Source organism: Grampus griseus (assembly GCF_964374135.1).
Source record: "Grampus griseus genome assembly, chromosome: 6".
NCBI lineage: Eukaryota > Metazoa > Chordata > Mammalia > Artiodactyla > Delphinidae > Grampus > Grampus griseus.
Genome location: NC_139000.1, coordinates 81,544,355 through 81,558,144, shown reverse-complemented (window position 1 = coordinate 81,558,144; position 13,790 = coordinate 81,544,355). Strand labels below are relative to the sequence as shown.

The 13,790-nt window shown below is 39.3% G+C and overlaps 1 protein-coding gene across 2 annotated transcripts in view; it reads left to right on the top strand.

The window, feature by feature from the left end:
- The first annotated feature begins 211 nt into the window (after nucleotides 1–211).
- UBQLN1 (ubiquilin 1) overlaps nucleotides 212–13,790 on the top strand; it is a 48,151-nt gene continuing 34,572 nt past the window's right edge. For both annotated transcript variants that reach the window (XM_082656170.1, XM_082656169.1), the window contains exon 1: nucleotides 212–646. In XM_082656170.1, the coding sequence (XP_082512296.1) occupies nucleotides 461–646 (186 nt within the window). In that variant the 5' untranslated portion in view covers nucleotides 212–460. The remainder of the gene's footprint in view (nucleotides 647–13,790) is intronic.

Sequence of the window (13,790 nt, the reverse complement as noted above, 5' to 3'; positions counted from 1 at the left end):
TGACCTCTTCCGCCCCACTTTGTTTTTAGTCCTTCTCTCTGAATGCGCCTACGCTTTGCAATGGAACGGGAGAGGGAAAGAAAACCGGCCACAGCTCCAAGCGACAGCAGGCAAGCATGACTCGGCGACGTCGCCAGCCACGTTACCCGGCGTGCCCCGCGCGGCGCCGGCAGAGGGACGTGGGGGGAGGGGCGGGGAGGAGGAAGCGGCGGCGGCTGCGGATGTCGCTGCGACCGAGTGGCGTCTGAGCACACGGCGGCTGCTGAGCGCCCGACCCGGGCCTGCGCCGGAGCCCACGCCAAGCTCCGCGGCTCCTCGCCCGCTACGGCGGCCTTGTGCCCGTTGTCACTGAGGCGACGTGCCCCACATTCTCCGCTGCTCGGGCTTGCCGGCTCTGGCGTCCCCTGGCTCCCCCTCGCTCGCCCGCTCCCTCCTGCGCGCCTGAGTCACCGCCGCCGCCATGGCCGAGAATGGTGAAAGCGGCGGCCCTCCGAGCTCCCAGGACAGCGCCGCCGCTGCCGAAGGTGCCGGCGCCCCCGCCGCCGCCGCTGCTGCCTCCACGGAACCCAAGATCATGAAAGTCACCGTGAAGACCCCGAAGGAGAAGGAGGAGTTCGCAGTGCCCGAGAATAGCTCCGTCCAGCAGGTGAGGGCCGCCCGAGGCTCGGGGCGGGGTGGGGATGGCGGCAGGACCTCCTCCCGCGGCGGGAGAAGCTTTTGCAAGGGCCTAGGAGGAGGGGGTCGTCCCCGGAGCTGCCCTCGGCTTTTCTCCCGGGCCTCCTCCCAAGTTAGATCACACCCAGGTTCGTGGGTTTGCACCTGGGGACGCCGCAGAGGTTTGTGGCGGGGCCGCGCGGCCTGTTTGCGGGACGTGCCGACGCCGCTTTCCACAGCGCCTTCCTCCTGCTCGGGCGTCCGCAGACCCCCAGCCGCCTCCCCCAGCTCCCCGCCCCCAGCCGCCTCCCTCCGGCTCCTCACAAAGGAAAGGGACCCGCCGCCTGGCTCCAGGCGGGGTGGAGGCTGGGCGAGGGTTTGCCTTAGCCTAGTCCGCGGTTTTGTCTCATGAAGGAAAAAAAAGAGGGGGTGCTCATTGTTTTACCTGCCTGCGGGTTAAGGTGGATTTTGGGGGGTGAGGATCACGTGTACATTTAGTTCTGCTGAAATCTTTCCCACCTTCCAGTCTTTAAAGAAAAAATTAACTATAATGTAGAAATTGCTTTCAGCCGCATCTTAATAGTACAAGGCTTAAGGAGAAAGGTGGATGACTTTCAGTTACGACTTGCTGGATTTCTTTTTAAAGTATATTTGTTATCCCTTAGATGCTAATCGTTGGGGAGGATTTTGTTTCATTTTAGAGGGATAGCTATGTTTTTCAGATACTAGCGCTTGCAATCTGATAAAAGAGAACGAAATTGGAGTTACTGGAGAAAAATAAAAAATAACTCACGGCTTAAAATCTGTTCAGGCATACAAATTTTGTGGTTAATAATCTTGAGGAATTTAACAAATCGTTTTAGTTTGTTGTTGAATATACGTCCCAGGATATTGCCCTAATTATTGAATTGATTTCAGGCAATGTGAACAGTTTATGAAGAAGCAAAAATTCCTGAAATGTACCTACAGATTTCCCTAGGAATAGTAAATGATTGGGGTATTTTTTTATGTAATTCTGAAAGGTGGTGTGTAGTGAGAAACTTTGACCACCTATTGAATCACTTCTTTTGGTCTCTCAATTCTCCTATAAAAATTTTCCTTAACATTTTAATATTTTGCGGCCTACAGGAAAATTGAAATGTGCAGTGAACACCCATGTGTCCCTCACCTTAATTAGAGTTTTGCTTTATTTGCTGTATGGCACAATTAATCATTTATCAGTCAATTTTATTTTTTGGGTGCATTTCAAAGTAAGTTGCAAGTATTAGTACATGTTACCCTTAAAAAGCACTTAAGCAATGTGCATATCATTAACCTGAGTTCAATTTTTAACTTAAAATTTTTTTTTATGTACGTTTGACTTGCAGTGAAATGCGCACGGTTGCCATTCCACGAGTTTACACAAATACATACACCTGTTTAATCCGAAGCCTAATGGAGTTGTAGAACTTCGTAATTAACTAGAAAGTTCCCTCTTGCCCTTTTCCAGTCAGTTCAGCCACTCCCCTCTGTCAACCAGTGTTTTGATATTTTTCCTCCATGGACTTGTTTTACTTATTCTAGAATTTCACATAAGTGGGGTTATATGGTATGTACTCTTGGGAAAGGCTTTTTCATTCAGCTTAGTGTTTTTAAGTCTCGTGTATCCTCAGTAGTTCTTTCCTTTTCATTGCTGTGTTGTCTTCCGTTGTATGAATATACCACCACTAACTGGGCTCTTTCCAGTTAGTTGCTATGAGTACTCTTATACAAATCTGTATTGTTGGACAAATGCGTTTATCTCTCCTGTTAGAAGTGCTTAAAAGTGGAATGACTGGGTCATAGTGTAGCTGTACGTTTAGTTTCATAAGGAACTATGTTTTTTAAAAGTGCTTGTACCATTTTACAGTCACACTGACAGTACATGGGAATTCCCGTTGCTCCACATTCCTACTAACATTTGATAGTATCAGTCTTTTTTTAGTGGGTGTGTAGCCATATTAACTTTTGAAGCCCATAGTTCTATCTAGGATTCCTGGTTCAGGTCTTCACCATCCTGGCTGCTTTCAGTATTTTACTGTAAAAGATTAGAAATAAAGTCAATATTTTGTAAATAGAAGAATTCATTTAGTTCAGTTTATTATGCTTTTATCTGTGAGGATTTTTTAACTTTTTGTGATGGTGAAACTAGAATTTCAAATTCTGTGGAAGTTTTAGTTTTACTCCTCTGTAACCAAAGTAAAATTTTAATAGATAAAATTAAAGTCTCTCTGTAGCAACTTTTTGTCATGGCAGTTGAATTTTTGTTTTGACGAATACTTTCTGTTGAAGCAGAAAACGTGATAAAAATTGAAGCTCATCACTGCGTCAAGAACCAGAAGACAAATTGAACTACTATGGGCTCTGTTAGGGGAAGTACATACAGAAAAATGTACAAGAATAAGAAAAGTAGTTTTCACATCGTTTGTAAAATTCTACCTGAAGCACACAAAAAAAGCATCTGTCATTTTTTCTAAGGGTTTCACAGATTTAAACTATTTGCTACAGATTAAAATTTGTCATTAAAATAAACTTAATGACATTGAGATTTCACTAAAAATGTTTAGTAAAAAATTGGGAAGTATTTGGTTCGGAAAATTCTTATCTAATCTTAGAGATAAAGAGGGTAAGCAAAAGACCTACAAAAGGATAATATTGAAAGCTTAGGCTTTCTATAAGGCAAATCCCATTTTCTGCAATTTAAAATTTCTTTCACTGTTTCTATATAACGTAAATTCTCAATACATTATGCTGAAGTAGTATTTATATGAACATGTTCTAATAATTGATGAAACTATATTAAATCTCTTAGGTATAAAAAAGTTGTAAGGTGGTTATTAATTTTCTTGTTTTTCCCTCAATTTCTGTTTGTGTATAACAGGCAGAAACAAGATACTTTAATACAGTTTGTATTTAACACTTACAACTTGTTCAATTGATAATAAAGCTTATACTTTTTTAAAATTAAAGTGAAATTTATTTTTCATTGCATACTCAGAATCAGTTGAGTAATGTTTAAATTTCTAACTAAAGGTGGTTAGAATATAAACTTCACTATGTTCCAAGATGATTTCATTAATAAGGGTTTTCATAATATAAGTAGATAGATTTTTAAAAATGTGTAATGGCAAAAAGTCCCTGTGTATGAGATTATGTTTTCTATTAATCATTATTTTCTATTGGAAACAGTTTGAGGATTTCTAAGTGTTAAACAAGATGAAGTCCAGAGGAATGTTGTCTGTGTGTGAGTGGTTAAAATTAGTGCAGAGAATGGGAAGGGCAGTTTTGTATACTAGCTCCTAACTAGCTTGTTCTGGGATTTTTGTGGCTCTCTAGATTATAGTGTAAGATTTTGAAATGCAGTCACCTGAAATATTCAGGCAGTGTATATTCTAGTTTTAGAAAATACCTTTGTCACTTGAATCTTTTAGAAAAATACTAACATACTTAGACATAACGTAAATATTATGTATTGAATAGAAGTGAACCTTTCCTTGATAAGAGAAATTATATTGCGTCAGTGTCATCATCACAAACATCATTTAAAATTATACTTTATAGGGTGGATCTAGAACTCTTGTCCACAGTGGTGCCACCAGCCACATCTGACTGTTGAACACTTAAAATGTGGCTAGACTGATTTGAAATGTGCTGTAGGGGTAAAATACACACCAGATTTTGAAAACTTTTGGCTTGTTTCTTTGCATAATGTTTTCAACATTTATCCATATTGTAGCATGTATCAGTACTTCCTTTTTATTGCTGAATAATATTCCCATGTATGGATATATATGTTACATTTTATTTTTCAATTAGTTGAGGGACATTTGGGTTGTTTCTACTTGACCATTATGAATAACGCCTATGTGACTACTTATACAAGTTTTTTGTGGCCATATGTTTTCATATTTCTTGAGCATATGCCTGTGAGTTGAATTACTGGGTCATGTGATAGCTCTGTGTTTACCTTTTTGAGGAACTGCCAAACTATTTTCCAAAGTGGCTGTACCAATTTTTATTCCCACCAGAAGTGCATGAGGATTCCAGTCACTTTCCATTGTGTATAACACTTGTTATTGGTCTGTGTTTGATCGTAGTCTTCCTAATTGCTGTGAAGTACCTTACTGTGATTGCTTGGCTTCCTGTTGCTCAAGCAGCAGTTCTTAATATGGTCTGGGGGATCACCAGGGCCCTTCTCGGAGGATCATAAGATCAAAATTAGTTTCATGATAGTTCTGAGAGGTTATTTGTGTTTTTCACTCTAATTTTATCACAAACAAGCAGCGTACTTTTTCAGAATCTTTTAGATGTGAAAATCCAATTGTCTTCTATTATGAGACTAAAGTGATGTGCAAAAATTTAAAAGTGCTATTCTTCAAACTAGGAAAATAGCTATTTTTCATAAAAAAGGTATTTAATGTAATGAGTTTGTTATCTTGAATGAAGTTTTAAAAGATTTCTCAGTTTTAATTTCTAGTATATCAATAGATATAACCTACATAAACAAAAACTCTGGGGTTTCAAATTTGTAAGAGTTGTGTCCTGAGGCCAAAAATTGCTGCAATGGAGTATTTAATAGATTACGTAGATACTTACAAGATTGAGGATTGGGGTTCCCTAATGGCGCAGTGGTTGTTGGGAGTCCACCTGCCAATGTAGGGGATGCGGGTTCGAGCCCTGGTCTGGGAAGGTCCCACATGCCATGGAGCAACTAAGCCCGTGAGCCACAACTGCTGAGACTGGCGTGCCACAACTACTGAAGCCCGCGCGCCTGGAGCTGTGCTCCATAACAAGAGGAGCCAACTCAATGAGAAGCCCACGCACCGCAACGAAGAGTACCCCCTGCTCGCTGCAACTAGAGAAAGCCTGCGCGCAGCAGTGAAGACCAAGGCGCCACAAATAAATACATAAATTAATTTTTAAAAAAGATTGAGGATTGACTTCAATAAATTACCGTTATTTCTTGCCTAGAAACTGTGGTAGCCTACTGGTCAGTCTCCCCCATTAATTCCTAGAGCAATCTCTGAAAAATATTCATCAGATCATTTTATTCTCTACATAAAACTAACAGCTCCCCATTGATCTTGGACTTATATAATGTGGCCATGAGGCCCTGTGAGATAAGATTCTATCCTGTGTCTCCATTCTGACACCATCTTTCCTCCTTGGCTCTTGCTTTATTGATTTCTTAGTTCCTTGACCTGTTAATCACATTTTTTTCCTGCCTCAGGAGTTTTGTGCAGTTTGTTTTTGCTACCTGGAACGCCTCCTACTCTTTGCCCATTCTCAGTGCAAAGGTCACTTTCTCAAAGAAGTATCCCTGATTTTCCAGAGTTGGTTGGGATTCCCCATTGTACTTTCTCACAGCACCCTGTTTTTGGTCATAATTTATTACAATTTAAAGTCTATATGTGATTATTTGATTAATGCTTTTTTTTTGCTAGAGAGGATCTGTGATCACTATTGTGTTACCAGAGCTTAGCACATAGTATGTGTTCAGTAAATATTTGTTTACAAATGAATCTGTCATATGTATGATAATGTGTAATTAATAATTACTACCAGTTGTTCAGTCATTACTGAATGCAGTACAGTTGTCCCTCGCTATCTGCCAGGGATTGGTTCCAGGACCCACTGTGGATACCAAAACCCACAAATGCTCAAGTTCCACAGTCGCCCTCTGCATTTGTGGATTTGGATGGCTGAGTGTGTACATAATCTCATTGGTTTCTAGCCCTTCTCTCACGGTTTCGTTTTAAACTGCTCTCCCCTTAGCTCACCACTCTTGACTGCCACAGGGTGTTCACTCTCGCTTCTGGTTACTGGAACAATTCTTCTAGAATAGCCTTTCTTTTTTTTTCTTTTTTTTTGCGGTACGCGGGCCTCTCACTGTTGTGGCCTCTCCCGTTGCGGAGCACAGTCTCCGGACGTGCAAGCTCAGCAGCCATGGCTCACGGGCCCAGCCGCTCAGCGGCATGTGGGATCCTCCCGGACCGGGGCACGAACCCGTGTCCCCTGCGTCGGCAGGCGGACTCTCAACCACTGTGCCACCAGGGAAGCCCTAAAATAGCCTTTCTTAACAGAGGATCTTCATCTGAACCACAGAGCACAGCAGGGATTTGAATGACTGTCAGTTTTTCCAGCTCATATACTTTTAAATGCATAGGAGAGAAGTTAATTCTTTTTTTTTTGCGGTACGCAGGCCTATCACTGTTGTGGCCTCTCCGGTTGCGGAGCACAGGCTATGGACGTGCAGGCTCAGTGGCCATGGCTCACGGGCCCAGCCGCTCCGCAGCATGTGGGATCTTCCCGGACGGGACACGAACTCGTGTCCCCTGCATCGGCAGGCTGACTCTCATCCACTGCGCCACCAGGGAAGCCCGAGAAGTTAATTCTTTACATAAAGTAGGGTGTGCTGCTAAATGTTTTATCAACTAGTTCTTTGGGAAAAAACAGCACTGATTTACTGTAGTGTTTGCTGATTTCCATTTGTAAATACCTCTCACCATGGAAGATTTTAGGCTACTGATTCTAAACTGGCTTACACAATTCCTGAAAATTCAGCAGTCTAGCTGGTAGGAGCCGTTGCTTACAGTGGGTGTCTTAAGGCAGGTGTCAGCAAACTAGAGTGGGCCAAATCCACCATGCCCATGCACGTCTCTATTATCTATGCTTTCAGGACAGACCATGTGGCCCACAGAGCTGAAAGCATTACTATCTGTCCCTTTACAGAAAGTTTGCTGACCCCTGCCTTTAGGGCATTAGGGCTTACTGGATCTCGATTTTGTCACACTTCCTCAAAACCCTTCTCATTGGAAAATTTGCCATGACTTAAGTTTAACAGTGTGACCAATAGAGATAATGCAAGCTACATATGTAATTTAAGTTCTCTCAGCCACTTCAAAAATAAAATTAATTTTTTATTAGAATATTTAGAACATAAAATTTACCATCTTAACCATTTTTGAGTGTACAGTTCAGTGACATTAAATACATTCATATTCTTGTGCAACCATCACCACCATCCATCTCCAGAACTCTGTTCACCTTGAAAAACTGAAACCCTGTACCTGTTAAACAATAGTTCCCCATTATCTCCTCCTGCCAGCCTCTGGCAACAACCATTCTACTTTTGGTCTCTATGAATTTGACTACTATAGGTTTCTCATAAGAGTGGAATCATAGTATTTGTCCTTTTGTGACTGACTTTCACTTAGCGTGGTGTCCTCAAGTTTCACCCATGTTGTAGCATGTGACAGAATATCCTTCCTCTTTAAGGTTGAATGATGCTCCATTGTATGTGTATACCATTGTATGTATATACCCACTTTGTGTATCCATTCAACTGTCAGTGTCACTGGGTTGTTTCTATCATTTGGGTATTGTAATGTTAAATATGTTTTATTTAACCTAGTATATCTTAAGTATCATTTCAACATGTAATTGATATTTTAAAAATTGAGATATTTTACTTTTTTTTCATACTAGGCATTCAAGATCTGGTGTGTATTTTACACACACAGCACATCTCAATTTGGACTAGCCACATTTCAAGTGCTCAATAACCACATTTGGTTAGAGACTTCCGAATTAGATAGCATAGCTAATAAAGTCTTCATGCTTCATTCCCTACTTACCTCTCCCCCTTTATTCACTGCATTTCAGCCATTTTTAAGTCTTTCCCTCCAACTATCACTAGCTCTTTCCCTTTCTGAGCTTTTGCCAATGCTGCTAATGACAGTAACATAACAGTACTTATTCCAGGCTTATCAAGGCATACTGCATTATTGTTATTTTTTTTAAGTTTCACTTTATGATGAAAGTACTGTTGTTTCCTCTTTTTTAAAGTGAAGAAACCGGAACTCAGATTAGTAATGTGATTAAATTTATACACCTGTTAAATAGTGCAGCCTAGATTGAAATCCAGTGACTAACTTTGGAGCCCACACCTAACCACTGCTCCAAGCTGCCTTGACTTTCCTCTGGTTGGCTTTTCAGCCTTTGGGTTTATTTAAATGTCAGTTCATTAAAGGTTGATTGGACTCACCAATCTAAATTAGATCAATGACTATAATCTCTTGATACCATTTTGTGATTATATGGACTTTTTCCTCTCCACCCCATACTGTCAGAATTTACAAAGGTAGGGGGGTTTTGCTTACCTTTTAATCCCATTGTACCTACCTAGTATTGCACTTGGCACACATTGAGTAATGCAAATATTTATTGAGTGAATGAACAAATAGTGTTTTAAAGATTTATTTGCAGTATTTTGTACTTAGTTGGGACTATTTTAACAATGTGATTTACTTAGAAAAATGTGACGTTTATTCATAGTTTAATCAAATGTCTAAAGGCATTATTTTAGTTGTTTTTGTATCTGAGCAGCTTAAAAAGAAAATCCCATTAAAATTAGGATTGGGAATTTATTAAGAGACTAAAGTTGCTATCTTCAAATCTGTTTGATGCAAATATTACTGAGTTAACATACCGAACAAATTCCATTTATTATAAGCATAAATAAAATGTATATACATGCGCCTCTATTTTGCAAATACTTTCATTACAAGAAGATACGAACTCTGGCTTGTTCCAGGTAAGTTCATGCCATTCTGAGTTAGTTTGATGTTCTGTAGATATGACAACACAGACTGCTTGGTTTATTGATTAAGCAGCTTCTATACAGATTTCTAGACTAGTAAAATGTTTTTGATAAATTTTGTATAGCCTTTAAAGCTCTTTCCAGTTTTTATAAAGGATATGGCTTTATTTGTTTTTAAAATACAGACTGCAAAGAAAATGAAATACATTATGCATGCTGTTACTTTAGGAAGTTCAAATGATGTAGAAAAGTATGAAATAAGGGGACCCGTTCAAAAAAAGTTACTCTAAATGTGTATCTATCTATCTGATTCGGTCCGGAGAAGTGTTTCTCTATTTACCCATATATAATTTTCTGTTTATTCCTGTTAAGCAGATGGATTATTACCCGCACTTTTTCCTTACTCTTTTTATTTGTATCTTTGCAGTCTTTCCATATTGGCATGTGTAGAGCTAACTCATTCCACTATTTATGATTATTTGTGTTTTTATATTAATATTTTGAGAAGTGGGGAAAGGGTGTTGTCATTATTAACATTGAAATGTGGTCTGCATTTTGGAGAGAGCATGAACCTTGGAATTTGAGAGATCTGACTTTGGGCAAGGCGCTTGACGCCTCACAGGCCACATTTTTTTTTTTTTTTTCTTAACATCTTTATTGGGATATAATTGCTTTACAATGGTGTGTTAGTTTCTGCTTTATAACAAAGTGAATCAGTTACACATATACATATGTTCCCATATCTCTTCCCTCTTGCGTCTCCCTCCCTATCCCACCCCTCCAGGCGGTCACAAAGCACTGAGCTGATATCCCTGTGCTATGCGGCTGCTTCCCACTAGCTATCTACCTTACGTTTCCTAGTGTATATATATCCATGCCTCTCTCTCTCGCTTTGTCACAGCTCACCCTTCCCCCTCCCCATATCTTCAAGTCCATTCTGCAGTAGGTCTGTGTCTTTATTCCTGTCTTACCCCTAGGTTCTTCATGACATTTTTTTCTTAAATTCCATATATATGTGTTAGCATACGGTATTTGTCTTTCTTTCTGACTTACTTCACTCTGTATGACAGACTCTAGGTCTATCCACTTCATTACAAATAGCTCAATTTCGTTTCTTTTTATGGCTGAGTAATGTTCCATTGTATATATGTGCCACATCTTCTTTATCCATTCATCCGATGATGGGCACTTAGGTTATCTCCATCTCCGGGCCATCGTAAATAGAGCTGCAATGAACATTTTGGTACATGACTCTTTTTGAATTATGGTTTTCTCAGGGTATATGCCCAGTAGTGGGATTGCTGAGTTATAAGGTAGTTCTATTTGTAGTTTTTAAAGAAAACTCCATACTGTTCTCCATAGTGGCTGTACCAATTCGCATTCCCACCAGCAGTGCAAGAGTGTTCCCTTTTCTCCACACCTTCTCCAGCATTTGTTGTTTCTAGATTTTTTGATGATGGCCATTCTGACCAGTGTGAGATGATATCTCATTGTAGTTTTGATTTGCATTTCTCTAATGATTAATGATGTTGAGCATTCTTTCATGTGTTTGTTGGCAATCTCTATATCTTCTTTGGAGAAATGACTATTTAGGTCTTCTGCCCATTTTTGGATTGGGTTGTTTGTTTTTTTGTTATTGAGCTGCTTGTAAATTTTGGAGATTAATCCTTTGTTAGTTGCTTCATTTGCAAATATTTTCTCCCATTCTTAGTGTTGTCTTTTGGTCTTGTTTATGGTTTCCTTTGCTGTGCAAAAGCTTTTAAGTTTCATTAGGTCCCATTTGTTTATTTTTATTTCCATTTCTCTAGTAGGTGGGTCAAAAAGGATCTTGCTGTGATTTATGTCACAGAGTGTTCTGCCTATGTTTTCCTCTAAGAGTTTGATAGTTTCTGGCCTTACATTTAGGTCTTTAATCCATTTTGAGCTTATTTTTGTGTATGGTGTTAGGGAGTGATCTAATCTCATACTTCTACATGTACCTGTCCAATTTTCCCAGCACCACTTATTGAAGAGGCTGTCCTTTCTCCACTGTACATTCCTGCCTCCTTTATCAAAGCTAAGGTGACCATATGTGCATGGGTTTATCTCTGGGCTTTCTATCCTGTTCCATTGATCTATCTTTCTGTTTTTCTGCCAGTACCATACTACCTTGATTACTGTAGCTTTGTAGTATAGTCTGAAGTCAGGGAGCCTGATTCCTCCAGCTCAGTTTCTCGTTCCCAAGACTGCTTTGGCTATTCGGGGTCTTTTGTGTTTCCATACAAATTGTGAGATTTTTTGCTCTAGTTCTGTGAAAAATGCCAGTGGTAGTTTGATAGGGATTGCATTGAATCTGTAGATTGCTTTGGGTAGTAGAGTCATTTTCACAATGTTGATTCATCCAATCCAAGAACATGGTATATCTCTCCATCTATTTGTATCATCTTTAATTTCTTTCATCACTGTCTTATAATTTTCTGCATACAGGTCTTTTGTCTCCTTAGGTAGGTTTATTCCTAGATATTTTATTCTTTTTGTTGCAGTGGTAAATGGGAACGTTTTCTTGATTTCACTTTCAGATTTTTCATCCTTAGTGTATAGGAATGCAAGAGATTTCTGTGCATTAATTTTGTATCCTGCTACTTTACCAAATTCATTGATTAGCTTTAGTAGTTTTCTGGTAGCATCTTTAGGATTCTCTATGTATAGTATCATGTCATCTGCAAACAGTGACAGCTTTACTTCTCTTCCGATTTGGATTCCTTTTATTTCCTTTTCTTCTCTGATTGCTGTGGCTAAAACTTCCAAAACTATGTTGAATAATAGTGGTGAGAGTGGGCATCCTTGTCTTGTTCCTGATCTTAGTGGAAATGCTTTCAGTTTTTCACCATTGAGGATGATGTTGGCTGTGGGTTTGTCATATATGGCCTTTATTATGTTGAGATAGGTTCTCTCTATGCCTACTTTCTGCAGGGGTTTTATCATAAGTGGGTGTTGAATTTTGTCGAAAGCTTTCTCTGCATCTATTGAGATGATCATATGGTTTTTCTCCTTCGGTTTGTTAATATGGTGTATCATGTTGATTGATTTGCGTATATTGAAGAATCCTTGCATTCCTGGAATAAACCCCACTTGATCATGGTGTATGATTCTTTTAATGTGCTGTTGGATTCTGTTTGCTAGTATTTTGTTGAGGATTTTTGCATCTATGTTCATCAGTGATATTGGCCTGTAGTTTTCTTTCTTTGTGACATCCTTGTCTGGTTTTGGTATCAAGGTGATGATGGCCTCGTAGAGTGAATTTGGGAGTGTTCCTCCCTCTGCTGTATTTTGGAAGAGTTTGAGAAGGATAAGTGTTAGCTCTTCTCTAAATGTTTGATAGAATTTGCCTGTGAAGCCATCTGGTCCTGGGCTTTTGTTTGTTGGAAGATTTTTAATCACAGTTTCAATTTCAGTGCTTGTGATTGGTCTGTTCATATTTTCTATTTCTTCTTGGTTCAGTCTTGGCAGGTTGTGCATTCCTAAGAATTTGTCCATTTCTTCCAGGTTGTCCATTTTGTTGGCATAGAGTTGTTTGTAGTAATCTCTCATGATGTTTTGTATTTCTGCGGTGTCAGTTGTTACTTCTCCTTTTTCATTTCTAATTCTATTGATTTGAGTCTTCTCCCTTTTTTTCTTGATGAGTCTGGCTGATGGTTTATCTATTTTGTTTATCTTCTCAAAGAACCAGCTTTTAGTTTTATTGATCTTTGCTCTTGTTTCCTTCATTTCTTTTCCATTTATTTCTGATCTGATTTTTATGATTTCTTTCCTTCTGCTAACTTTGGGGTTTTTTGTTCTTCTTTCTCTAATTGCTTTAGGTGCAAGGTTAGGTTGTTTATTTGAGATGTTTCCTGTTTCTTAAGGTGGGCTTGTATTGCTATAAACTACTCTCTTAGAACTGCTTTTGCTGCATCCCATAGGTTTTGGGTCGTCGTGTCTCCATTGTCATTTGTTTCTAGGTATTTTTTGATTTCCTCTTTGATTTCTTCAGTGATCACTTCGTTATTAAGTAGTGTATTGTTTAGCCTCCATGTGTTTGTATTTTTTATAGATCTTTTCCTGTAATTGATATCTAGTCTCATGGCGTTGTGGTCGGAAAAGATACTTGATACAATTTCAATTTTCTTAAATTTACCAAGGCTTGATTTGTGACCCAAGATATGATCTATCCTGGAAAATGTTCCATGAGCACTTGAGACAAATGTGTATTCTGTTGTTTTTGGATGGAGTGTCCTATAAATATCAATTACGTCCATCTTGTTTAATGTATCATTTAAAGCTTGTGTTTCCTTATTTATTTTCATTTTGGATGATTTGTCCATTGGTGAAAGTGGGGTGTTAAAGTCCCCTACTATGAATGTGTTACTGTCGATTTCCCCTTTTATGGCTGTTAGTATTTGCCTTATGTATTGAGGTGCTCCTATGTTGGGTGCATAAATATTTACAATTGTTATATCTTCTTGGATCGATCCCTTGATCATTATGTAGTGTCTTT